Genomic DNA, 24,228 nt, shown 5'->3' on the forward strand with positions numbered 1-24,228 from the left:
TGATCTCTCTCAAGTTCTATCTTCAAGTTCTAAGTGTTCTTCATATATTCTACAAGTTCTAGTTACATAAAATCAAGAATACTTTCAAGTTTGCTAGCTCACTTCCAATCTTGTAAGGTGATCATCCAACCTCAAGAAATCTTTGTTTCTTACAGTAGGTTATCATTCTAATACAAGGTAATAATCATATTCAAACTTTGGTTCAATTTCTATAACTATAACAATCTTATTTCAAGTGATGATCTTACTTGAACTTGTTTTCGTGTCATGATTCTGCTTCAAGAACTTCGAAGCCATCCAAGGATCCGTTGAAGCTAGATCCATTTTTCTCTTTTCCAGTAGGTTTATCCAAGGAACTTAAGGTAGTAATGATGTTCATAACATCATTCAATTCATACATATAAAGCTATCTTATTCGAAGGTTTAAACTTGTAATCACTAGAACATAGTTTAGTTAATTCTAAACTTGTTCGCAAACAAAAGTTAATCCTTCTAACTTGACTTTTAAAATCAACTAAACACATGTTCTATATCTATATGATATGCTAACTTAATGATTTAAAACCTGGAAACACGAAAAATACCGTAAAACTGGATTTACGCCGTCGTAGTAACACCGCGGGCTGTTTTGGGTTAGTTAATTAAAAACTATGATAAACTTTGATTTAAAAGTTGTTATTCTGAGAAAATTATTTTTATTATGAACATGAAACTATATCCAAAAATTATGGTTAAACTCAAAGTGGAAGTATGTTTTCTAAAATGGTCATCTAGACGTCGTTCTTTCGACTGAAATGACTACCTTTATAGTAAAAATCTGTGAAAGTGAGTTATAGTCCCACTTTTAAAATCTAATATTTTTGGGATGAGAATACATGCAGGTTTTATAAATGATTTACAAAATAGACACAAGTACGTGAAACTACATTCTATGGTTGAATTATCGAAATCGAATATGCCCCTTTTTATTAAGCCTGGTAATCTAAGAATTAGGGAACAGACACCCTAATTGACGCGAATCCTAAAGATAGATCTATTGGGCCTAACAAACCCCATCCAAAGTACCGGATGCTTTTGTACTTCGAAATTTATATCATATCCGAAGGGTGTCCCGGAATGATGGAGATATTCTTATATATGCATCTTGTTAATGTCGGTTACCAGGTGTTCACCATATGAATGATTTTTATCTCTATGTATGGGATGTGTATTGAAATATGAAATCTTGTGGTCTATTATTATGATTTGATATATATAGGTTAAACCTATAACTCACCAACATTTTTGTTGACGTTTAAGCATGTTTATTCTCAGGTGATTATTAAGAGCTTCCGCTATACTTAAATAAGGACGAGATTTGGAGTCCATGCTTGTATGATATTGTGTAAAAACTGCATTCAAGAAACTTATTTTGTTGTAACATATTTGTATTGTAAACCATTATGTAATGGTCGTGTGTAAACAGGATATTTTAGATTATCATTATTTGATAATCTACGTAAAGCTTTTTAAACCTTTATTGATGAAATAAAGGTTATGGTTTGTTTTAAAATGAATGCAGTCTTTGAAAAACGTCTCATATAGAGGTCAAAACCTCGCAACGAAATCAATTAATATGGAACATTTTTAATCAATAAGAACGGGACATTTCATGATGTGTGTAACATATTTTGTAGAACGAATGAGGTCCCTTATAGTTTGGACTTGCAGTTGCCCCATCTTGTTTACCTTTAAAAGTTTCTTGTTTCTTCAGGTGAGTACTTTTGCCCTTATAGTCTTCCCATTTCCTCTTTCCTTCAATTGTCTTGACTTCGGTAATTGGTGCCTTAATCGAACTCTCTGTGATCTGGTCCATGAGTTGGTGTGCCATTGTCATGGCTTCCTACATCGTATTCGGTTTGGACGATGTAACATTTCCTTTGATATTGATCGATAAACCGTCAATATACATTTCTATCTTTCGTTTCTCGTTTGGCACCAATTCGGGACACAACAAGGCTAGTTCCATGAAACACTTTTCATAGTTATTGAGATTCGCGCCGATAACCTTCAGATTACGTAACTTAGATTCCATTTTTCTGATCTCGTTTCGAGGACAGTACTCCTCGATTAGAATCTTTTTCAGTTCTTCCCAAGAGATATCATATGCCGTGTCTATTCCTTCTGCTTTAGCATAATTGTTCCACCAAGTAAGTGCACCGTCTTGCAACGTGCACGAAGCATATTTTGACTTGTCTCCGTTCGTACAATTACTGATTTTGAAAACGGACTCCATCTTTTCAAACCATCGGGTTAGACCGACTGGTCCCTCGGTTCCACTAAACGTCTGTGGTTTGCATCCTTGAAAAGTTTTGTATGAGCATCCGTTTCGTGAGTTTGTGTTTACGGCTGCTGCTTTGGCTGCTGCTTCGGCTGTTGCTTTTGCTGCCTCGGCTGTAGCAATTCTTTCATTCACACGTTTCTCGACTAGTTGCTCAAACTCAGCATCCGACATTTGAGACATGTTTCTTCAATAAACACAACAGATATAATTTAATCATATAGAATATTATAGGTAAAATGAGTTGTCAATAGTTAATCGTAGCATATTAATAATATGAACCGATTATTATTAAAACCTTTTCTTCTTATTAGCATTTTATAATTATTTCTAGGGTATTACCTACCCGTTAAGTTCATACATAATAGCTAGTACAAGGAATTAACTACTAAAATCCTAATAATATTCCACTATGAAAAATTATAGCGAGTTACTACGTTATTATGTAATAATAATAATAAGTATTAATAATACAAATAATCATTCCATGCATTTATTATTAATAAACCAAAATAATACAATACCATACAATACCGATATTTTACATATGATTATTCTACATAACAAGATAGAGTAGCACACATAAGCAATAGGATAGCGCATGGAAGATTTATGGTTGCGAGGTCGTTTATTCAGAACTATCAGAAACTTCTTCCCATTTGGTTCTCTCTGCCAATTGTTTGTGTGCACATGGTCCGACAGACATTCTGAAATGTCCCGTTCTTATTGATTAAAAACGTTCCATATTAATTGATTTCGTTGCGAGGTTTTGACCTCTATATGAGACATTTTTTAAAGACTGCATTCATTTTTAAACAAACCATAACCTTTATTTCATCAATAAAGGTTTAAAAAACTTTACGTAGATTATCAAATAATGATAATCTAAAATATCCTGTTTACACACGACCATTACATAATGGTTTACAATACAAATATGTTACAACAAAATAAGTTTCTTGAATGCAGTTTTTACACAATATCATACAAGCATGGACTCCAAATCTTGTCCTTATTTAAGTATGCGACAGCGGAAGCTCTTAATAATCACCTGAGAATAAACATGCTTAAAACGTCAACAAAAATGTTGGTGAGTTATAGGTTTAACCTATATATATCAAATCGTAACAATAGACCACAAGATTTCATATTTCAATACACATCCCATACATAGAGATAAAAATCATTCATATGGTGAACACCTGGTAACCGACAATAACAAGATGCATATATAAGAATATCCCCATCATTCCGGGACACCCTTCGGATATGATATAAATTTCGAAGTACTAAAGCATCCGGTACTTTGGATGGGGTTTGTTAGGCCCAATAGATCTATCTTTAGGATTCGCGTCAATTAGGGTGTCTGTTCCCTAATTCTTAGATTACCAGACTTAATAAAAAGGGGCATATTCGATTTCGATAATTCAACCATAGAATTTAGTTTCACGTACTTGTGTCTATTTTGTAAATCATTTATAAAACCTGCATGTATTCTCATCCCAAAAATATTAGATTTTAAAAGTGGGACTATAACTCACTTTCACAGATTTTTACTTCGTCGGGAAGTAAGACTTGGCCACTGGTTGATTCACGAACCTATAACAATATATACATATATATCAAAGTATGTTCAAAATATATTTACAACACTTTTAATATATTTTGATGTTTTAAGTTTATTAAGTCAGCTGTCCTCGTTAGTAACCTACAACTAGTTGTCCACAGTTAGATGTACAGAAATAAATCGATAAATATTATCTTGAATCAATCCACGACCCAGTGTATACGTATCTCAGTATTGATCACAACTCAAACTATATATATTTTGGAATCAACCTCAACCCTGTATAGCTAACTCCAACATTCACATATAGAGTGTCTATGGTTGTTCCGAAATATATATAGATGTGTCGACATGATAGGTCGAAACATTGTATACGTGTCTATGGTATCTCAAGATTACATAATATATAATACAAGTTGATTAAGTTATGGTTGGAATAGATTTGTTACCAATTTTCACGTAGCTAAAATGAGAAAAATTATCCAATCTTGTTTTACCCATAACTTCTTCATTTTAAATCCGTTTTGAGTGAATCAAATTGCTATGGTTTCATATTGAACTCTATTTTATGAATCTAAACAAAAAAAGTATAGGTTTCTAGTCGGAAAAATAAGTTACAAGTCGTTTTTGTAAAGGTAGTCATTTCAGTCGAAAGAACGACGTCTAGATGACCATTTTAGAAAACATACTTCCACTTTGAGTTTAACCACAATTTTTAGATATAGTTTCATGTTCATAATAAAAATCATTTTCTCAAAATAACAACTTTTAAATCAAAGTTTATCATAGTTTTTAATTAACTAACCCAAAACAGCCCGCGGTGTTACTACGACGGCGTAAATCCGGTTTTACGGTGTTTTTCGTGTTTCCAGGTTTTAAATCATTAAGTTAGCATATCATATAGATATAGAAAATGTGTTTAGTTGATTTTAAAAGTCAAGTTAGAAGGATTAACTTTTGTTTGCGAACAAGTTTAGAATTAACTAAACTATGTTCTAGTGATTACAAGTTTAAACCTTCGAATAAGATAGCTTTATATGTATGAATCGAATGATGTTATGAACATCATTACTACCTTAAGTTCCTTGGATGAACCTACTGGAAAAGAGAAAAATGGATCTAGCTTCAATGGATCCTTGGATGGCTCAAAGTTCTTGAAGCAAAATCATGACACGAAAACAAGTTCAAGTAAGATCATCACTTGAAATAAGATTGTTATAGTTATAGAAATTGAACTAAAGTTTGAATATGATTATTACCTTGTATTAGAATGATAACCTACTGTAAGAAACAAAGATTTCTTGAGGTTGGATGATCACCTTACAAGATTGGAAGTGAGCTAGCAAACTTGAAAGTATTCTTGATTTTATGAAACTAGAACTTTTGGAATTTATGAAGAACACTTAGAACTTGAAGATAGAACTTGAGAGAGTTCAATTAGATGAATAAATTTGAAGAATGAAAGTGTTTGTAGGTGTTTTTGGTCGTTGGTGTATGGATTAGATATAAAGGATATGTAATTTTGTTTTCATGTAAATAAGTCATGAATGATTACTCATATTTTTGTAATCTTATGAGATATTTCATGCTAGTTGCCAAATGATGGTTCCCACATGTGTTAGGTGACTCACATGGGCTGCTAAGAGCTGATCATTAGAGTGTATATACCAATAGTACATACATCTAAAAGCTGTGTATTGTACGAGTACGAATACGGGTGCATACGAGTAGAATTGTTGATGAAACTGAACGAGAATGTAATTGTAAGCATTTTTGTTAAGTAGAAGTATTTTGATAAGTGTATTGAAGTCTTTCAAAAGTGTATAAATACATATTAAAACACTACATGTATATACATTTTAACTGAGTCGTTAAGTCATCGTTAGTCGTTACATGTAAGTGTTGTTTTGAAACCTTTAGGTTAACGATCTTGTTAAATGTTGTTAACCCAATGTTTATAATATCAAAAGAGATTTTAAATTATTATATTATCATGATATTATGATGTACGAATATCTCTTAATATGATATATATACATTAAATGTCGTTACAACGATAAACGTTACATATATGTCTCGTTTCAAAATCATTAAGTTAGTAGTCTTGTTTTTACATATGTAGTTCATTGTTAATATAATTAATGATATGTTTACTTATCATAATATCATGTTAACTATATATATAACCATATATATGTCATCATATAGTTTTTTTTACAAGTTTTAACGTTCGTGAATCACCGGTCAACTTGGGTGGTCAATTGTCTATATGAAACCTATTTCAATTAATCAAGTCTTAACAAGTTTGATTGCTTAACATGTTGGAAACATTTAATCATGTAAACATCAATCTCAATTAATATATATAAACATGGAAAAGTTCGGGTCACTACAGTACCTACCCGTTAAATAAATTTCGTCCCGAAATTTTAAGCTGTTGAAGGTGTTGACGAATCTTCTGGAAATAGATGCGGGTATTTCTTCTTCATCTGATCTTCACGCTCCCAGGTGAACTCGGGTCCTCTACGAGCATTCCATCGAACCTTAACAATTGGTATCTTGTTTTGCTTAAGTCTTTTAACCTCACGATCCATTATTTCGACGGGTTCTTCGATGAATTGGAGTTTTTCGTTGATTTGGATTTCATCTAACGGAATAGTGAGATCTTCTTTAGCAAAACATTTCTTCAAATTCGAGACGTGGAAAGTGTTATGTACAGCCGCGAGTTGTTGAGGTAACTCAAGTCGGTAAGCTACTGGTCCGACACGATCAATAATCTTGAATGGTCCAATATACCTTGGATTTAATTTCCCTCGTTTACCAAATCGAACAACGCCTTTCCAAGGTGAAACTTTAAGCATGACCATCTCTCCAATTTCAAATTCTATATCTTTTCTTTTAATGTCAGCGTAGCTCTTTTGTCGACTTTGGGCGGTTTTCAACCGTTGTTGAATTTGGATGATCTTCTCGGTAGTTTCTTGTATAATCTCCGGACCCGTAATCTGTCTATCCCCCACCTCACTCCAACAAATCGAAGACCTGCACTTTCTACCATAAAGTGCTTCAAACGGCGCCATCTCAATGCTTGAATGGTAGCTGTTGTTGTAGGAAAATTCTGCTAACGGTAGATGTCGATCCCAACTGTTTCCGAAATCAATAACACATGCTCGTAGCATGTCTTCAAGCGTTTGTATTGTCCTTTCGCTCTGCCCATCAGTTTGTGGATGATAGGCAGTACTCATGTCTAGACGAGTTCCTAATGCTTGCTGTAATGTCTGCCAGAATCTTGAAATAAATCTGCCATCCCTATCAGAGATAATAGAGATTGGTATTCCATGTCTGGAGACGACTTCCTTCAAATACAGTCGTGCTAACTTCTCCATTTTGTCATCTTCTCTTATTGGTAGGAAGTGTGCTGATTTGGTGAGACGATCAACTATTACCCAAATAGTATCAAAACCACTTGCAGTCCTTGGCAATTTAGTGATGAAATCCATGGTAATGTTTTCCCATTTCCATTCCGGGATTTCGGGTTGTTGAAGTAGACCTGATGGTTTCTGATGCTCAGCTTTGACCTTAGAACACGTCAAACATTCTCCTACGTATTTAGCAACATCGGCTTTCATACCCGGCCATCAAATCAGTAATGGGTAGTCTTGGCATTTATTTTATGTCTTTATTTAAATGCCCCGAAACTGTTACGAAAAAATTGGAGGCCATTCGTGCTAGATTCTTTTGGGGAGGTAATGCTTCTAATAAGAAAATGGCATGGGTTAAGTGAAAGTCTATTTTAGCATCCTACGAAAAAGGGGGGTTGAACGTTGGTAGTTTGCAAGCGTTTAATATTGCCCTTCTTCAGAAATGGAGATGGAGATATCTCGTGCATCCGGGTGATCTATGGGTCTCTGTTATTCAAGCTATTCATGGTAATCGATTTGACAAAGTAAATGTTTCGTCTCATAGTACTTGGTCTACGCTGGTCACGACTTGCAATGATTCCGTCTCGAATGGTTTTTTGCCAAATGATGCGTTTTTTACGAAGGTGGGTAATGGTAGTTCGGTTCGTTTTTGGTTCGATACTTGGTGCGGTAATTCTAGTTTATTTACTCGTTTCAATCGTTTATTTCACCTCGATTTAAACCAACAAGACACTATCGCTAATAAATGGTGTAACGGAGAATGGGTTTGGACTTGGTCTCGATCTAACTTGGGTGGCCGAAACAGCGTTTTATTCGAGGAGCTGAAGTCGTTGGTGTCTCAGTTTCATGCTGTTGATCGCGATGATTATTGGACGTTCAGTATTTCATCTGATGGTTTGTTCTCGGTAAAAGTGGCGAGGGATTACATAGACCACATCATGTTACCTTCGTCTAGTGTGGCCACGATATGGTTTAAATTTATTCCTAGAAAAGTGAACATTTTTTTGTGGCGTTTGAGTCGAGATGCTCTTCCCCTTCATTGGAATCTATCCGCGAAAGGAATTGATATTAGTTCCATTGTGTGCCCAGTATGTAACAATGGGATTGAAAATGTCGATCATCTGTTCTTTAGTTGTTCGGTAGCTAAGGAGATTTGGATCAAGATTCGTGTTTGGTTAAATTGTAACATGCCTTCTTTCGGTTCGTGGGAGTCGTTTCTTAGTTGGATTGAAGGTTTCCGGATTGGCAAGATCAACAAGAATCGGATTATCGGGATAGTAGCTACTTTATTATGGGTCATTTGGTACTTTCGGAACGGTTTAGTTTTTAATGATTCTTTTTGTAATAGATGTTAGCTTATTTTTAATGATTTTTTAAGGATCGTTTTCTAATAATGTTGTGTTGTTTGCCGTTAAAAAAAAAATGAATAACACAACATCAAAAGATACAAGAGCCGTGTACAAAAGTGATGTCTAGATGAATACATTATTTGTACTTCATACATATATACACTTACAAGTTACAAATGAATGAAAAGAAAATGAAATGCTACTACAGTACTACTCTATTTTAATTTTGAAAGATAAAATAAAAACGAGAGTTAAACGATAAATATATTATTGGATTTATTACGGGAGGTCATTGAATATTGGAAGTGAAAACTAATCAAGACTAAGAGATATGAATAACACAACATCAAAAGATACAAGAGCCGTGTACAAAAGTGATGTTTAGATGAATACATTATTTGTACTTCATACATATATACACTTACAAGTTACATTACAAATGAATGAAAAGAAAATGAAATGCTACTACAGTACTACTCTATTTTAATTTTGAAAGATAAAATAAAAAATTCCGTTGCCGGGACTTGAACCCGGGTCTCTCGGGTGAGAACCGAGTATCCTAACCAACTAGACTACAACGGAGTTATGCTTATCCAACATTTAGTAATACTATAATTAGAACGAATGAATTCTAGGGTTCAGAAGCTATCTTCTAATCTTCTAAATCAGACAAAAAAACCGACGCCTGCTACTTTGCTGCTTGGCTGATCCTAATCCGATTGTTACTCCAATATCGTCATACTTAAATTCCATAATATTTACGCATAAAATTAAAGCCTTTCATCTCATCTAATTCAATACTTAGCTACATTATTTTCTTGTTCCGTACATAATTACTCTCGATACTTCAGGTCGTAATTTTTCTCTGTATTGTTTATCTTTATCTTCATGCGTGTTTTAGTTATGTTATCTTGCGTTAATCATCCTCAAATAGACTTATACAGTTTGTTATAAGGTATACTTTTGATTTGATAAAATGAATTGTTAAAATTTTAACATACCAATACTAATTTGTGATTAACCCTAAAGTAATTCAATTTGCTAATTTTGAATTCTGAAGCTTATACAGTATTTGTTACTGTTTGAAGCCTTTGACTTGGAATCAATTTTGGAGCAAAATTTGAGTCATAGATTTTAAAAAAAAGATGAATATATCTGGATTGACTGGAAGTCCTACAAAGTTTTGCATCCAATTCAGCTCACGAGGCCCCGCTTTACGCACTTCGATTTTTCAAGGCCAGGGTAAACGCAGAGACTTTGTTTCTCTAAAAAGGTAATCTAATCGAACCATTCTTAATGAGCTTGTATTCGTTAACTAGATTTTGTGTAAGTTTACTGATTTCGTTATCTAAGCAGACGAGATAATGTGGCTGGTCATGGTTCTGTTTCTAAACGGGGATATATCACGAAAAGACCTTGTTTGGTGAAATGTGCCATGGATGCTTCATTTGGTGATGCTAGAGATGATTCATCTGGTAATTTTCACTTTCATTTTGTGTATAAACAGTCATTGATGCACCATAACCTGCGTACGCCCTGCTTTTTCGAAGTGTAGTTTCTTTGATGTATAGTTGTGTACCAATAGGATTGTACATTGTAAATTGCCACATCCAGTTTACCTAGTTACTTTAATGGTTGATGAATTTTTACAACAACAACAACAACAAAACCCAATACCACAATGAGTGGTGTATGGGGGAGGTGAGATGTAGAGAATCCTTCCCCTATCCGAGAATAAAAACAAGTCATTACTCCACCCAGAGTGAAAACACTCTCAAAAGTAGAGCAAGTCATCCCTCTCTATTCGACGGATAAAGAGATTGCTTTCGAGTGGACCTCCGGCCAATAAGTATAATTTTTTTTAAAGTAGTATAAAATTAAAATAAAATTGAGACGCCATGAAAATGGTAGAATCAAATTTTCATGTGTTTTAAAACCTGCCCAGAATTCAATTTAGGCTCTGAACGGCAGTCAAGACGCCAATAAATCGACGCTAATGTTTGGATAAGCAAATTCTGCTTCTAGTGATCTCAATGAAATAATTGAACATGTTAGGTGAACTCGATGCACCTGTTTACCCCTTCATTTAACCTAAAGTCTTATTTTCTTTTTGAGAAAGGTATCATGTTTGGTTTTTGTCTAATTTGTCACATTTTCTAATAAGTTAGAAACAAACTCGTAATGCTTGATTATCTGTTTATCAACAGAAGTTCATCCAAATATCACATTTATCGCCCGTTATGTCCAAGACTACATTTGGTTCACATTTATCGCCTGTTATGTCCAAGACTACATTTGGTTCACCATTTATGCAAAAATCAGCTTGTTGTTGGTTTAAACGGATCAGGTTTTGTTGTTTCCTTAGCGTTTTCTTCTAAATGCAGCGATCTTTCCAAGAATCGACATAAAAGATCCATACAAAAGACTTGGTATCAGCAACGAAGCTTCTGAAGACGAAATCCAAAGCGCTAGAAACTTCTTAGTTCAAAAATACGCCGGTCACAAACCAAGCGTTGATGCGATTGAATCTGCACATGATAAAATAATAATGCAAAAGTTTTATGAACGAAAAAACCCCAAAATCAATGTCAAGAAGAAGATGAGGGAAGTCAGTCAGTCTCGTTATGTGCAGGCTGTTACAAGCAGGTTTAGAACTCCAGCTACCAAATTCATCATCAGAACGTCCATTGCGTTTGTGGTCCTTGCAGCTCTTACTGTGCTCTTTCCAACTGAAGAGGGGCCCACCCTTCAAGTAGCCTTATCGCTGTTTACTACAATATATTTCATATACGATCGGCTCAAGAGCAAACTCAGAGCTTTTCTTTATGGGTATGCTCCATAGCTTCCAAATTTGGCTTTTCCTATGATAATAGTATAATACCATCTAGTAATTCTGGTATCGAATAACAACTTAAACTAGGTTTGCTTACTTTCTATACTAAGATTAGACCAACTTTAGTATGGTGTTTTGGCAACCTTGGGTAATGTTGTACTTTATGTAAACATCGTTTTTGTGGGCTAAAAAAGCCATCCAAATTTCATTACTTCAATTAAGGTAACTGGAACAGGTAACGGTCTAAATGATGACGGGGTGCTTATGTGTCAGTAACCTTTGACCTTGATGACTTTTTTTCCCCTGACATGGTGCTAAGATGGCCCCTGAAAACTGGGTTACCATAGGTAATTCCTGTAAATCAGAATTTGAAATTTATATTGTTTTTTCTGGCCTAAAATAGTTAAACTTCTTTGACATTGAGACCAAATTGGCTATTTTTTTATGCAATTGGCCCCTTCTAAAGTCTTAAGAATTTTATTCTGGAGAAGATCTTCATGTTGACTTTGATGTATTTTGACTTGCAGAGTTGGAAGTTTTATTGGGTCATGGCTGGTGGGAACGTTCCTGATGGTGTCTGTTATCCCACCGATACTTAAAGGGCCAAGGGCTTTTGAAGTGACAACTTCATTGGTAACGTATGTGCTCCTGTGGGTTTCATCTACTTATCTTAAATAGAATATACTATTTGTTTCAATTGAAGTCCAAAATTTTGTTCATAAGAAGATTAGCAATTTTGTTGCAGAGGTCGAATTATTGGGTAATTTATTGCCCTTTAAGTTGTTGTATCAAGGGGTTTCATGTCATTACTTTCACGATTCAGTGTTTGATCTTTTGTGAATTGCTCATTATCATTGATGATTCAAGTAGTTTTCTTATGTCTTTCGCTTGCACTGTCGAAATCATGTTAAGAAAACACGTGCATTTTTTTTACAAAGAGTTGATTCACTTAAACATCCATTCGGGGTTCTTCAAACGTTTTCCATCACTTTAATCACATTAAACTACCTACAAATCTCACATCAACACAATTCGTCTGTCTATTATTCCCTTTTTGTTTGTAGAGTAATGTGAGTTAAATACTTAAATGTGACACTCATTTTTTTAATATGGCAATGAGTTGTATTTGGAACTATGGAAGCTCTTCTGCAATTACTAATAAAGTTATAAAATCTAAATAAAAAGCGTTGGCCTACAGTTAAATCAAGTACCACAAATGATGTTTCACAAGATTTAGGACAGGAGACCTATATGAATAAGAAGACCAAACAAGGAATAAAAATCATACTGTAACAACCAATGTAACAGTAGCATAAGTTCAGGGGCTAATATGCAATTTACTCTAAGTTCACATGTTCAGAAAAAGGCAATCATAAAGACTCCCATAGGGAACAAATTTCGTCCCTTCATCACATATCATCTCTTAACAACTTCTCAATTTTCACTGCCATGTCAGCAAAGTTATCAACCCAAATGTCAACCTTTAATTGGCTAATACATTATGGCCTCAAAATGCATATCACTAGTGACACCATATGGAAGTATAAAATCAGTGAGCCTAAACACTGGTGTTTAATTCAAAAGGATAAAAGTTGAGTCCATTGAAACCAACCATGGCCTCAGCATCTCTTTTCAAGCCATCTCCAACAACCATTCTTGATAAGTCTGATTGGGTCAAGGGTCAAACCCTTCGCCAAGCCCCGGTCTTTGCGGTTAGGTTCAACTCAACCGCACCATCTGCACTCACGGTCCGTGCCTCGTACGCTGATGAACTCGTCAAGACAGCGGTTAGTGTTTTCTTTAAAACGATAATTTAAATATTCCCGTGATTTTTTGCTCACTTTATAAGAAAGTGACATAATAGTACATAATCGGTTCCTAACTTTTGTAGATGATAGTTATATTATGAGAAGTTGATATTGATGTTTGTGGAATAATTAAAACTAGATAACGGAAACTTTCATATTACTCCGTACAAAATATTGAAGGTATATGAGCATGAAAGATAGTTTGAATGGCCTATTTCAAAGTGCATATGGCTTAATAAGTGCTTCCAAACTTCAAAAATACTTTTTTCCCTCTAAAGGTTCTTATCCTGCTTTTAAAGGAATATATGTTTATCTTGCGTTAGGGTCGTCTTGTTAATTTTAAAGGTCATGTTCAATAAGAAAAAGAGGCTAGAATAAGTACAATAATATTGCAAAAATTGTAATATTTTAAAACCTTATAAATAACTGGATAATAGAATATATTGTTGGGCTATGTTTTTGGGCCCTTTTAGATTTTGGGCCATGTGCGATTGCACGCCCCAAAATCCGGCACTGGTTGTTGAGTAACATGATACATGTGTGATGAGAGGATATGTTCTGCAGAAAACGATTGCGTCACCTGGACGAGGAATCCTAGCCATGGACGAGTCAAACGCTACCTGCGGAAAGCGGTTAGCTTCGATCGGTCTTGAGAACACTGAGGCTAACCGTCAAGCTTACCGTACCCTGCTTGTGACCCCACCAGGCCTAGGAAACTACATCTCTGGTGCTATCCTATTTGAGGAGACCTTGTACCAATCGACTGTTGATGGCAAGAAGATTGTCGATATCCTTGTTGAACAAGGGATTGTTCCCGGGATCAAAGTCGACAAGGTAGTACAGCTAGATTTATCATCGATTTGCGCTACTTTTTATTACTCGTTTACTGAGTGGTTAATTGAATATTTAACCTTTGACAGGGTCTAGTGCCGTTGGCTGGCTCAAACGACGAGTCATGGTGCCAAGGTCTTGATGGACTCGCCTCTCGTTCTGCTGCTTACTACCAACAGGGTGCTCGTTTCGCCAAATGGTAAATCCATGTTGTCGCTCAAAACGGGTCAAAATAAAGATTTTTTGTTGGATGTTGAACTGGATTGGGTTGACCCGCAACCACTTTTTAAACTGTTTGTTTAGACTTTCTTGCAATAAGGATTTCTTGTGACCCATTTGACCTGTTCCATTATATCTAGATTTTTAATTTGATTTGTTAGACAATGAAAATAAACAACCGACCCATTTATAATGAAATGGGTCAAGTTTACCACCTCTAAATTTAGTTTCTTGATCATGTAGGCGTACAGTTGTGAGCATTCCCAACGGTCCAACAGCACTTGCAGTGAAGGAAGCCGCATGGGGTCTGGCTCGTTACGCTGCAATTTCTCAGGTAATAAACTAACATACATAACCATGGTTACATGTGAAACAATGTCTAAAAACTTCTTACGCTGCACTTTGTAGGACAACGGTCTGGTCCCAATTGTTGAGCCCGAAATCTTGCTTGATGGAGAACATGGAATAGACCGGACTTTCGAGGTTGCACAAAAGGTGTGGGCTGAGGTGTTCTATTACCTAGCGGAAAACAACGTGATGTTTGAAGGCATCTTATTGAAACCAAGCATGGTTACACCCGGTGCTGATTGCAAAGAACGGGCCACACCTCAACAAGTTGCTGAATATACTCTTAACCTTCTCAAACGAAGAATCCCACCTGCAGTTCCCGGCATCATGGCAAGTATTTCTAAACCTATATGTGGTTAAAACGGGTAAACGGGTAAACGGATAAGGTTTTTCCGGTCTACCCGGAAAAAGAGAGTAATTTTTACTCAGATGTACGCGACCTATCTGATATATCGTGACCGTTTTCCATCATGGAGTGGTCACCCTAAGATATGTTTTTAGTGACGTTTTAGCCTGAGACCTCATGTGAGGAACTCATGACCAACTAATGGCTATTTGGGATGGTTAATTTGGTTAAAAAGTAAAAAAAATACATGTGGCGTCCCCATGGTTTACCTCAGGTTTCATGGGGGTCCCTAAACTTTTTATTTTGACGTGTGGGATCCTCTTACTTTACACTCGTTTTTTGCGAGGGGTCCCGTGAGTAACGTGTGAGATCCGCGTACTTTACACTCGTTAAGTTGTATCTGCAAACCACATGGACCCCTAGAGAAACGAGTGTAAAGTACGAAAACCCCGCACGTAAAAAAAAGTTTAGGGACCCCACATGAAATCTGGGGTAAAACACAGGGACACTTCATGTAATTTTTTTTGTTGAAAAAGCTTAAGAAGTTATCTAATGCATAAGTTACTGATAAAAAATGCAGTTCTTGTCTGGTGGGCAATCTGAGGTGGAGGCTACACTCAACTTGAATGCAATGAACCAAAGCCCGAACCCATGGCACGTGTCATTCTCATATGCACGTGCCCTTCAGAACACATGCCTAAAGACATGGGGAGGAAGGCCTGAAAACGTGAAGGCGGCTCAGGACGCTTTGTTGCTCAGGGCTAGTGCCAACTCGCTTGCGCAGCTCGGGAAATACAAGGGGGACGGTGAGTCTGAGGAGGCGAAAAAGGGAATGTTTGTTAAGGGATATGTCTACTAAGTTCAATAAAGATATTATGAATTTGTGTTAATGTCTTTAGCTTATGAAAGACTGCTGCTACTTTTGTGCATAGCATCTAGTTGTAGCTATTCTATAAGTTTTTCGTGCTACTGGTGATATTGAGATGGAATCAATCATGGATTCTTATATCTTGTAGTTTTGACAGAAATCTATAAGATGCGTTTCCTTAATTATTATTATTCTATAAAATGTGCAATTCCAGATTGTTTACAAAGAGGTAATACAAATTGTGTGCCTCATTTGCATCATTATGATGCATACCTTATTGCAACTCCAAACTTCTTTGTTAAACCCTGTCTCAACTTACACAAATATACAATTGTTTCTAAAACATATATGATAAGACCATCTTTATCCCTGAAGCCCATGATGGGCGTGTTGCTGGGTGGTGTGGGGTGCTTGATGAGCGTGCTGCCAGACTGCTGGGTAATGGGTGGCGTGCTGAGTGGCGTGTTGGGGGATTTTTTAATTTTTTTTTTCATTTTTCTTGCATTTAATTTATTTTGTTTAATTAGTTTATATTATTATTTTGTAATTATAATAACAAATTAATTTAATAAAACACACTAAAATTAATATTAAAAATTATTACAATCCTAAAAATAGAAAATTACAATAAATAAAAAGACGACCTAAAGTTACTTTATTTTTTTTTTAAAAGTCCTAAAAATTTAAACTACTACTCGTCGTCTTCATCCGACAACTGAATCAAGTCTCTGTACTCTTGGAGCAAGTTCTTCTTCATCTTCATGCAACGCTTTCTCTCTTTCGGATTCGCGATGTTATTAATGTCCAAGTTCGACAGAAATGTTTGATTTTGTTGTGTTTGATATATGTGTTTGAAGTTATATATAGTTGAGAAATAAAAAAAAAAAAAAAAAAAAAAAAAAAACACAAACATCCGTTGCATTTTGTTGCGGCTGGGAGGAGTCCACGTCGACCAAGTAGCCAACACGCGTACCAGATGTTCGGTTGAAACTTGCTGCACGCCGACCAAAATGGTGCCAACACGCCACCACTACACCGCGTGTTGGCCGGTGTTGGTGGCAACACGCCACTGCTAAAGGTGGTCTATCACACCATTCTTGTCAATAGTAAAGAAATTAGACTTGCCACACATCAATATTGTGAGTTAAGTGATCACCGAGTATTCATATTCTCCATTATGATATATATTCTTTTTTAAAAAAAACTTAATTTGGAGTGTTATGTTTTGAAACTAACATGGATCATCATTAAAATACTTAAGTGCACAATAACACCATTTGTAGTAGTGAGGGGACGTGAGTTGATGGTGTAAGTTATAGTGTGGAGTAATGGTGGTATGGGTTTTTGGTGTGAGTGATGACTGTTGTGATGATGCGTTAAAATATAATTCGTAAAGAGTATAAAAGGTTTTAAAATAATAATTATAAATAATATAAAATTAATAAAAATAAAGTCACACATGTTGCTTGTTCCGTCGGATTTCAACCCACGCAGCCGAAACGCAGGCTTCCAATGTCGCGATACTCCATTGGCGGGCGTTGCATGTGCTCCACGTTTGATCCAACAGGCGTTGGATGTTCGTGATACGAATGGTCTAATAGTCCATAACTTTAACATTCTTTGAAATTCTCGTTAAATTAAACAATGTGCAAAACATGTGAGAATAAGAAGACATTTTCAAAATTTTATCTTCTTTCAAAACATCATATTCAACCACGAAAGTACATTAGTTTGGATTTCAGTTTTTTCGGTTTACAAACTAAATCGGATTTTCGGCTTAAAACTATCAATAAGATTGGACTGAAAATCGAACCAACTAATAATATATTAATATTATGCAAAATTAATGTTAAACCGAATACAAGATCGTAAATTGATTTTTATAGTTATCTTTTATTTATAATTTATTTTTTCGGTTTAAACCAAAATCTTGGTTTCTAAAACTTGAACTCAATTCGGTTTTTAATGTACTTCAATAATCTGAAACCCGAATAAATTGAAATCGAATCAATGAGCATCTAGTTGATGATGATGTTTGGTAAAAATATCTTTTTACCATTACATGTTTTGCACGTGGTTAAACTTAACAAGTTTTCTTAGGAATGTTAGAGGTATGGACCATTGTCGTGCATTGTTAACTTTGTTAGTGATATTAGTGTAAACTTTTTTAAAATATAAGAACATCTATATAATTTCTATAAAGTATAAGAAACATCGGGATTATTTATCCTACCATTAACCCCAACCGTGGGAAATAAGTCATACATAACAGATAATTTAGTAAAATGAGCAAACGATTAGACCACTTTGTAGTGGAGATGGTAATTTTAAAGGTTGTCGAAAGTTTGTAAGTTATGCTTTAAGATTGTGAGAATTGATGATGCACATAACATAACAAGCTTTGCATTTGGGCTTTGTCAATTGGCGGCTCTTAGGTCACATTGTTTAAGCCCATGACTATGCCGCATAAGTTCATGACATATACTTAAAAAAGCCATAGCTAATATTTCACTCGATACCCCTCACCTTGTGAAAGGATGCCTCAACATGATCCCGGGATCGTAACCCAGCGGTCATTTTGAAATGTCTTGATACGCTACGAATTCTGATCGCTAGTCGTTTCAAGAAGCCTTCATCGCGAATAGCTGGAGATGCCTCGACATGACCTTGAGATTTAGAACTTGGAGTCACTAGCTAGATGCCTTGAACGCGGCTAAACATTCCAAACACTAATTGCTTCAGAGGAGCCTGATATTACGAGGACATCGTTCTTTATATGTCCATGGTAGCGTAAAGCTTTTAGCCGCTCATTATTATAGTTTGACACGACATATTTCATTATGTCATACCGAACTGGGGGAGTGATGATATATTATAGTATATTTATCTATGTTATTATATTGGGTTTATCCTGCAGAGACAATGTTGTTTGGTCGCACGTGCAGCCCAAATTACGTGTCATCATATGGCGCATTGGATGCTCATCATGCATCACTTCTTGGAGCATGTGACGCACCTTAAGTGCATTACGAGTGGCTACATCACAATGTACGCATAGTTATATAACGTGGTGCATGGTTACTTGGCATGCTATTGTATTGTACTTGAGTGCGTTGCAAACGGCTTCATTGTAAGCTCATTTAGTATCCAATGTAATAGCTATTTTAAATTATGTGAGGTGACATACTTGTAAGTTCGACATGACACATTTTCTACATGGCATGCCGAACTTGGGGACCTAATGATCCGCGTATCATATAATGTTTGCATTTGCGCCTCGTCCATTGCCGGCCCTAATTAGGCAAGCTTGCTATGCGTCTCATCAAGAATGTTGTGGAGCGTATAAAAAGTGCTGTAAAAACAATGTGACAAATGTGTTTCACCTGAATTTCTTTTGTTAATGTATATAGTGAAAAATCGAGAAAAAAGAAGAATAAAGTGTAGTGAGTGTCACGTGTCATAGTTCTCACACTTGTGCTTCAAATCCCTATCAATATTATACGCTTCATTGACCCTTCAATTAACGGGTTAGGTGAAGAAATCTATATTACAATATTAATGTTATTGACCCGTTAATTAATATTTATTACTTCGTAAAAAAAAGAGGATTAACATAAAGTTTAGATAAAAAATGAAGATGAAGAAAGAGTATAAATTTAAATTATGCTAATAGGAAGACATGTAATATATTTAAGACTTAATTACATGTTTGGTCATTGTAGTTTGTCAAATATTGCAACTTTAGTCACTATGATTTTTTTGTGCAAATTTAGTCACTGTAGTTTCAAAAAATTACAACTTTAATCACTCAAGCTAACTGACGTTAAATTTTGATAAAAAGTCATCAAAAGATACTCTCTCTCCGTACAAAACCTTTCAGATCTAAACTTCTTTGCTTCAGATCTAAACTTCTCCAGCTTCCCTCCCGTTCATTATTGCCGGATATTCTCTGCCGGTTTGTAGCTTTCTGTAGCTCTCCTCCTCCGACCACCGGCATCTGGCTTTTCTGCTTTTCGTGTAATAAGATCGGTACCGCCTCTCCTCCTTTTCCGGTGATGGGTTTCGTGGGTTCGGTCTTGTCGGTTGTCCTACGGTTTTTAGGCGGCGATCTTGAGCCGTTTGTGCTCAGGATCTGGAAGTTATTTGGGTTTCGGTGATATTGGTTCTTAGGTTCCGATCGTCGGTTTTTGGTGGTTGGGTTTCAACGTCTCAAGCTTCTTCCTCTTTCTGGTTCCGGATTCTTTCTGAAGGTGTAGGTAGGCGGCAATTTTTGGTGAAAATCTACTCTCATTTCCGGTAAGTTTTCGTTTTTCGTTTTGGGGTTTGGTGTTTGCGGATGTTGTAGGTATCGATTGGCGTTTTTGTGTCGAAATCCGGTGGAATATGGCAGAATCCGGTGGTTTTCGGCGTTTTCCGGCGGATTCTAACAGTTCCCGGCGGATTCTGCTGGTTTCTGGGGTCCACGAATTTGTAAACCCTTCGAAAATTCGGTGAGAATTGCTTGGCTTCTATTGGTTTGACTGCGCGTTTGGTTCTGTTTGGTGGTCGTTTCATTGGTGTGTTCATATTATTCCCGTAGCCGAGTCTGTTTAGGTGGACTCGGTGTTGTTGCCGCCGTGTGTCGATCTAGTTGACTTCGGAAAATAGGCCTCGGGTTTGGTGCTGCTGGAGTGCCCGGCGTTCATATTTGTGTGCGGCTGTTGAGTTGTAGCGTTTGCGGGGTTGAATACGAGCTCCGTTTTATGGTATATTTAGATTTAGGTTTGGTGGTTATACGTTGTGTTATCTTTCATTTTCATTATGCTCGTTTTTTTTCAATCATTGTAATCGTCCTGGGTGTAGGACGACAAGAGCGAGCTCTTTCAATTTCAATCATTGTCATTTGTATGTTCCACCGGATATTTACCATCTTTATATATATATATATATATATATATATATATATATATATATATATATATATATATATATATATATATTAATATTTTCTCCGGAAAAAAAACTGACGTTAATTTGTTCTGCTAGAACACATCATGTGCTGATCACACGAGGGGTAATTTTGTCAATTCCTTTGTAGCTTCAACTTTATACGAGTATCACATAAATGAAACCAAACACCTTGCTTGGATTCAAACCAATCACCCGATTCAAACCAAACACATTAATGAAACCAAACCCCTGCTTTGATTTAAACACAAACTTAAATCAAACCATTTCAAACTTCATCTTCATATTCATCTTCCCTTTCCTTTGATCTTAAAAGAAACCCAAATCAAGTTAAATTCCTCTAAATCACAAGAAACTAAATCTAAATCTAAATCCAAGTTAATATCTGAATTAAATTAAATTTAAATCTAAATTTAAAAAACCCAAAATAAAAATAATTATAACAAACACATCGCTGCCTTCGTATTGTTGGATTCCATCTTTTAAACATTTGAGTTCTAATGCACAGTTCCTTTCTATAAGTATGACTCTTGATTGAAAGAAATATTTATATTCATATTTAATTGATTTCAGATGCACCTATGTATACAAACGAAAATTATAATGTGAGATGTAGATCTGCAAAATCAAATCGATGTTCAAATACCTTATAACAAACAACAGTGGTAAAGGTTTGTCGAGTTCCAGATTTGAAACAAAATGAGAAATGAAGGTGACGGTGTTGCTGCTGCGGCGGTGCTGCTTCTGCGCCGGTGATGGTAACTTGCGGTGAGCGGCGGTTTTTGCAGGTGGCGGCAAGTGTTGGCGGTGGTTGTTTTGTAGAGGATACGATCGATCTGTATATCAATTTCATTTATATTAGCGGTGGTTGTGTAACGACCCTGGAATTTCCAACGTTTATTTATTAATAATTATTATTATTAATACGTGTGATTAAACGAATATATGTTATTACATTTACATGTTACCATGATTGCCCGTACTTGACTTTTAAGTGCCCGAAACGTCTTTGTGACACCCGGGACTTTCACGAATAATATTTTTAGATATTATTTACATTCATGATTAAATTTATTGATCATTTTAATTAACTAAGGCTATTAGTTAGTTACTTGGGCTTTAATTGGTTTAACTTGTGATTTATTTGAACTTGGGCTTTGTTAGTGTAATGGACTCATGTTATTGGACTTCCAAGCCCACCCTACATTATTAATGGACCCTTTAGCCCACTCTTTCACTTGTAAGTATCAATTAGTTCATGAACTAGTTGGTTAAAGAAGACTTGGAATCTAGTTAGTTGTTCTTCCCATGCATGCACCCATTTTAACCACCTTTAAGGACAACCACATGCTTGTAACCATCAAACAATTGCCTCCCTCCCTTCATTCTTGCTGCAGCCGTGAGTTTCAAGGGGATGGAAGGGATTCAAATATTTTTTTTTACTTACTACTTGTTCACTTGTAACCTTCATTCATTACACACACACTTTACTTGCAAAAATCCTCTCAACTTTTCTTTCATTTCTTTCTCTCTTTTGCTCCCTTTCTTGTAAGTAACTAGAGCAATTTTTCTCTTCTTCTTTTCTTGTAAAAACCGATTTCTACATAAACATAATCATCATCATCTTTTGTTTATTGTTACTAGTCTTTGATTAGTTAATTACTTGTTGTTATTTACTTACATGTTTCAAGAATCTAACTTTCTAGTTTGATTCATCCTTTATCTTGTTTTAACAAGAACAATCAAGAACTAAACTCTCTAGTTTAGGTTCTACATATAATGTTTCAAAGATTATAAAGTTCTTGTTGTTGAAATCATACTTGTAAGTCATGGAAGTAAACTTAAAGTTTACTTTACTTAAAGATCAACTTTGGTTGAATCTTTAAAGTATGAGCAACCCTTGAACTAATTACTTGTTTAATTAACTTGTTTCTTTATTTTATACACTTTAATTTCATGTAGTTAGTTTATATGGTGAAGTACTACAAGTTAGTCTTGATCTCATATCTCTTGAACAAATTAAGTTAACTTTGAAAGTTCAAGAACACACAAATAAGTTTTCCTTAAATATAACTTTGGATCTAGACTTTTGAGTCTTGGATCTTCAAGATCAAACTAAGAACTATGTTCTACTACTTATGATCTTAATTAGTTAGTTTACTTTCAAGTTTGTAACTTGTTATTAGCTTTAAAGTCCATGTATGTGTTAGATCTAAGACCTTGATGCAACTTTGGTTCATCAAACTTCATACAACTCTTAAGTGAGTTGTGCTTCATGTCTTAGACTTGCACATGGGTTATGATGGTCAAGACTTGGTTAAGATGATGTAGATACATCAATGAGTTGTACACTTGAAGCTATATGCATCAAGGATGAGAACCATGATGAACATCAAGCACCAAGACCACCGGAACCCTTTTAAACTCACTGTTCTGTCCAAAACCTACTGACCTGATGCTTCTGGAACAGACCAGTAGACCTGTGCTGTTCTAATCTTGATTTTCAGATAGAACTTTTTGAGTAGATAACTTTTCATATAGGACTCGTCTTAATCCGAGTTACGGTTTAGGAATTATGGCCCTCCGATCGTTACTATGTCCTTTAACGTTGTGCAGAAATTTCTGACCTACTCGCACTTAGACCGTCGCCACGGTCAAACCAAGACGAGTTTGCTTCTATAAATTTTACCACACTTAAGGGACTCATAGACGGAGCCATGTCCACTGGTCTCACCTTAATTCAGTAAGGGTAGAGGTCGTGGTGACTGATCGAAGTCAGCCTTTGTTTAAAACTACTTTCATAAACGAAACCTACTTTACGCCTTTTGTTTAATGATGATTGATGATGACCCTTAAGACCTTAAATACATACTTTTAAACCTATTAATACGATTTACTGACTTAGTACTATTTGACTTAGGTTGAGGACTTCAGACCGTTTACTTGCACACCCTTCCCGACTACTACTTTACCGCTACATATCATTGTGAGTTATAGCATTCCCTTTTTACTTTAACTTATTTTGGGAACTGAGAATACATGCGGATTTTTATGTTTTACATACTAGGCACGAGTACTTAAACTTTTATATGTGTGGGTTATACAACGGCATAAACATTCCCTTTAGCTCGGTAACGTTTAATCATTGGTTTTTGAACCATGAACGCGAATCTTAGATATGGATCCATAGGGTTTGACATCCCCACTCGGGCTAGTCGCGCTAGCATTTAACGAGTGTTTAATACTTCGTAGACATACGCACTTGCCAAGTGTACTTTCAGGGGGTATTTTAAACGTTAAGTTAGTTACCAAGTGCCCACGGTTAACATATACTTTATCATACTGTTTTGAAACGCTCTTTGTAGCACTGAAA

The 24,228-nt window shown here is 35.6% G+C and overlaps 3 protein-coding genes and 1 non-coding gene across 4 annotated transcripts; 3 read left to right on the forward strand and 1 right to left on the reverse strand.

Annotated features, from left to right (window-relative positions):
• The first annotated feature begins 7,533 nt into the window (after nt 1-7,533).
• LOC139900236 (uncharacterized) lies at nt 7,534-8,782 on the forward strand. The gene is made up of 3 exons (XM_071883026.1): nt 7,534-7,630; nt 7,682-8,539; nt 8,685-8,782. Exons 1-3 carry the CDS (start codon nt 7,534-7,536, stop codon nt 8,780-8,782), a joined length of 1,053 nt encoding a protein of 350 aa, XP_071739127.1.
• Nucleotides 8,783-9,164: 382 nt separating this feature from the next.
• Nucleotides 9,165-9,237, reverse strand: TRNAE-CUC (transfer RNA glutamic acid (anticodon CUC)). Its single transcript has one exon. It is a non-coding gene; the product is annotated as a tRNA-Glu (tRNA).
• Nucleotides 9,238-9,760: 523 nt separating this feature from the next.
• LOC139896558 (protein CHAPERONE-LIKE PROTEIN OF POR1, chloroplastic-like) lies at nt 9,761-12,305 on the forward strand. Its single transcript, XM_071879205.1, has 4 exons — nt 9,761-9,928; nt 10,012-10,130; nt 11,040-11,484; nt 12,016-12,305. Exons 1-4 carry the CDS (start codon nt 9,801-9,803, stop codon nt 12,164-12,166), a joined length of 843 nt encoding a protein of 280 aa, XP_071735306.1. The 5' UTR covers nt 9,761-9,800; the 3' UTR covers nt 12,167-12,305.
• Nucleotides 12,306-13,053: 748 nt separating this feature from the next.
• Nucleotides 13,054-16,109, forward strand: LOC139901118 (fructose-bisphosphate aldolase 1, chloroplastic). Its single transcript, XM_071883856.1, has 6 exons — nt 13,054-13,275; nt 13,861-14,130; nt 14,217-14,326; nt 14,590-14,680; nt 14,755-15,024; nt 15,621-16,109. The coding sequence occupies exons 1-6, from the start codon at nt 13,102-13,104 to the stop codon at nt 15,897-15,899; spliced, it is 1,194 nt and encodes a 397-aa protein (XP_071739957.1). The 5' UTR covers nt 13,054-13,101; the 3' UTR covers nt 15,900-16,109.
• Nucleotides 16,110-24,228: the final 8,119 nt, after the last annotated feature.

This window comes from Rutidosis leptorrhynchoides, chromosome 3 (assembly GCF_046630445.1).
Source record: "Rutidosis leptorrhynchoides isolate AG116_Rl617_1_P2 chromosome 3, CSIRO_AGI_Rlap_v1, whole genome shotgun sequence".
In the NCBI taxonomy this organism is placed as follows: domain Eukaryota; kingdom Viridiplantae; phylum Streptophyta; class Magnoliopsida; order Asterales; family Asteraceae; genus Rutidosis; species Rutidosis leptorrhynchoides.

Coding starts and splice junctions, on each gene's coding strand:
- LOC139900236 (XM_071883026.1), top strand. CDS start 7,534: ATGGGTAGTCTTGGCATTTATTTTATGTCTTTATTTAAATGCCCCGAA. Junction 7,631..7,681: donor TGCTAGATTCTTTTGGGGAG/GTAATGCTTCTA, acceptor AGTCTATTTTAG/CATCCTACGAAAAAGGGGGG. Junction 8,540..8,684: donor GTTTCTTAGTTGGATTGAAG/GTTTCCGGATTG, acceptor TGATTTTTTAAG/GATCGTTTTCTAATAATGTT.
- LOC139896558 (XM_071879205.1), top strand. CDS start 9,801: ATGAATATATCTGGATTGACTGGAAGTCCTACAAAGTTTTGCATCCAA. Junction 10,131..11,039: donor TGCTAGAGATGATTCATCTG/GTAATTTTCACT, acceptor TTCTAAATGCAG/CGATCTTTCCAAGAATCGAC. Junction 11,485..12,015: donor CTCAGAGCTTTTCTTTATGG/GTATGCTCCATA, acceptor TTTGACTTGCAG/AGTTGGAAGTTTTATTGGGT.
- LOC139901118 (XM_071883856.1), top strand. CDS start 13,102: ATGGCCTCAGCATCTCTTTTCAAGCCATCTCCAACAACCATTCTTGAT. Junction 13,276..13,860: donor ATGAACTCGTCAAGACAGCG/GTTAGTGTTTTC, acceptor TATGTTCTGCAG/AAAACGATTGCGTCACCTGG. Junction 14,681..14,754: donor GTTACGCTGCAATTTCTCAG/GTAATAAACTAA, acceptor TGCACTTTGTAG/GACAACGGTCTGGTCCCAAT.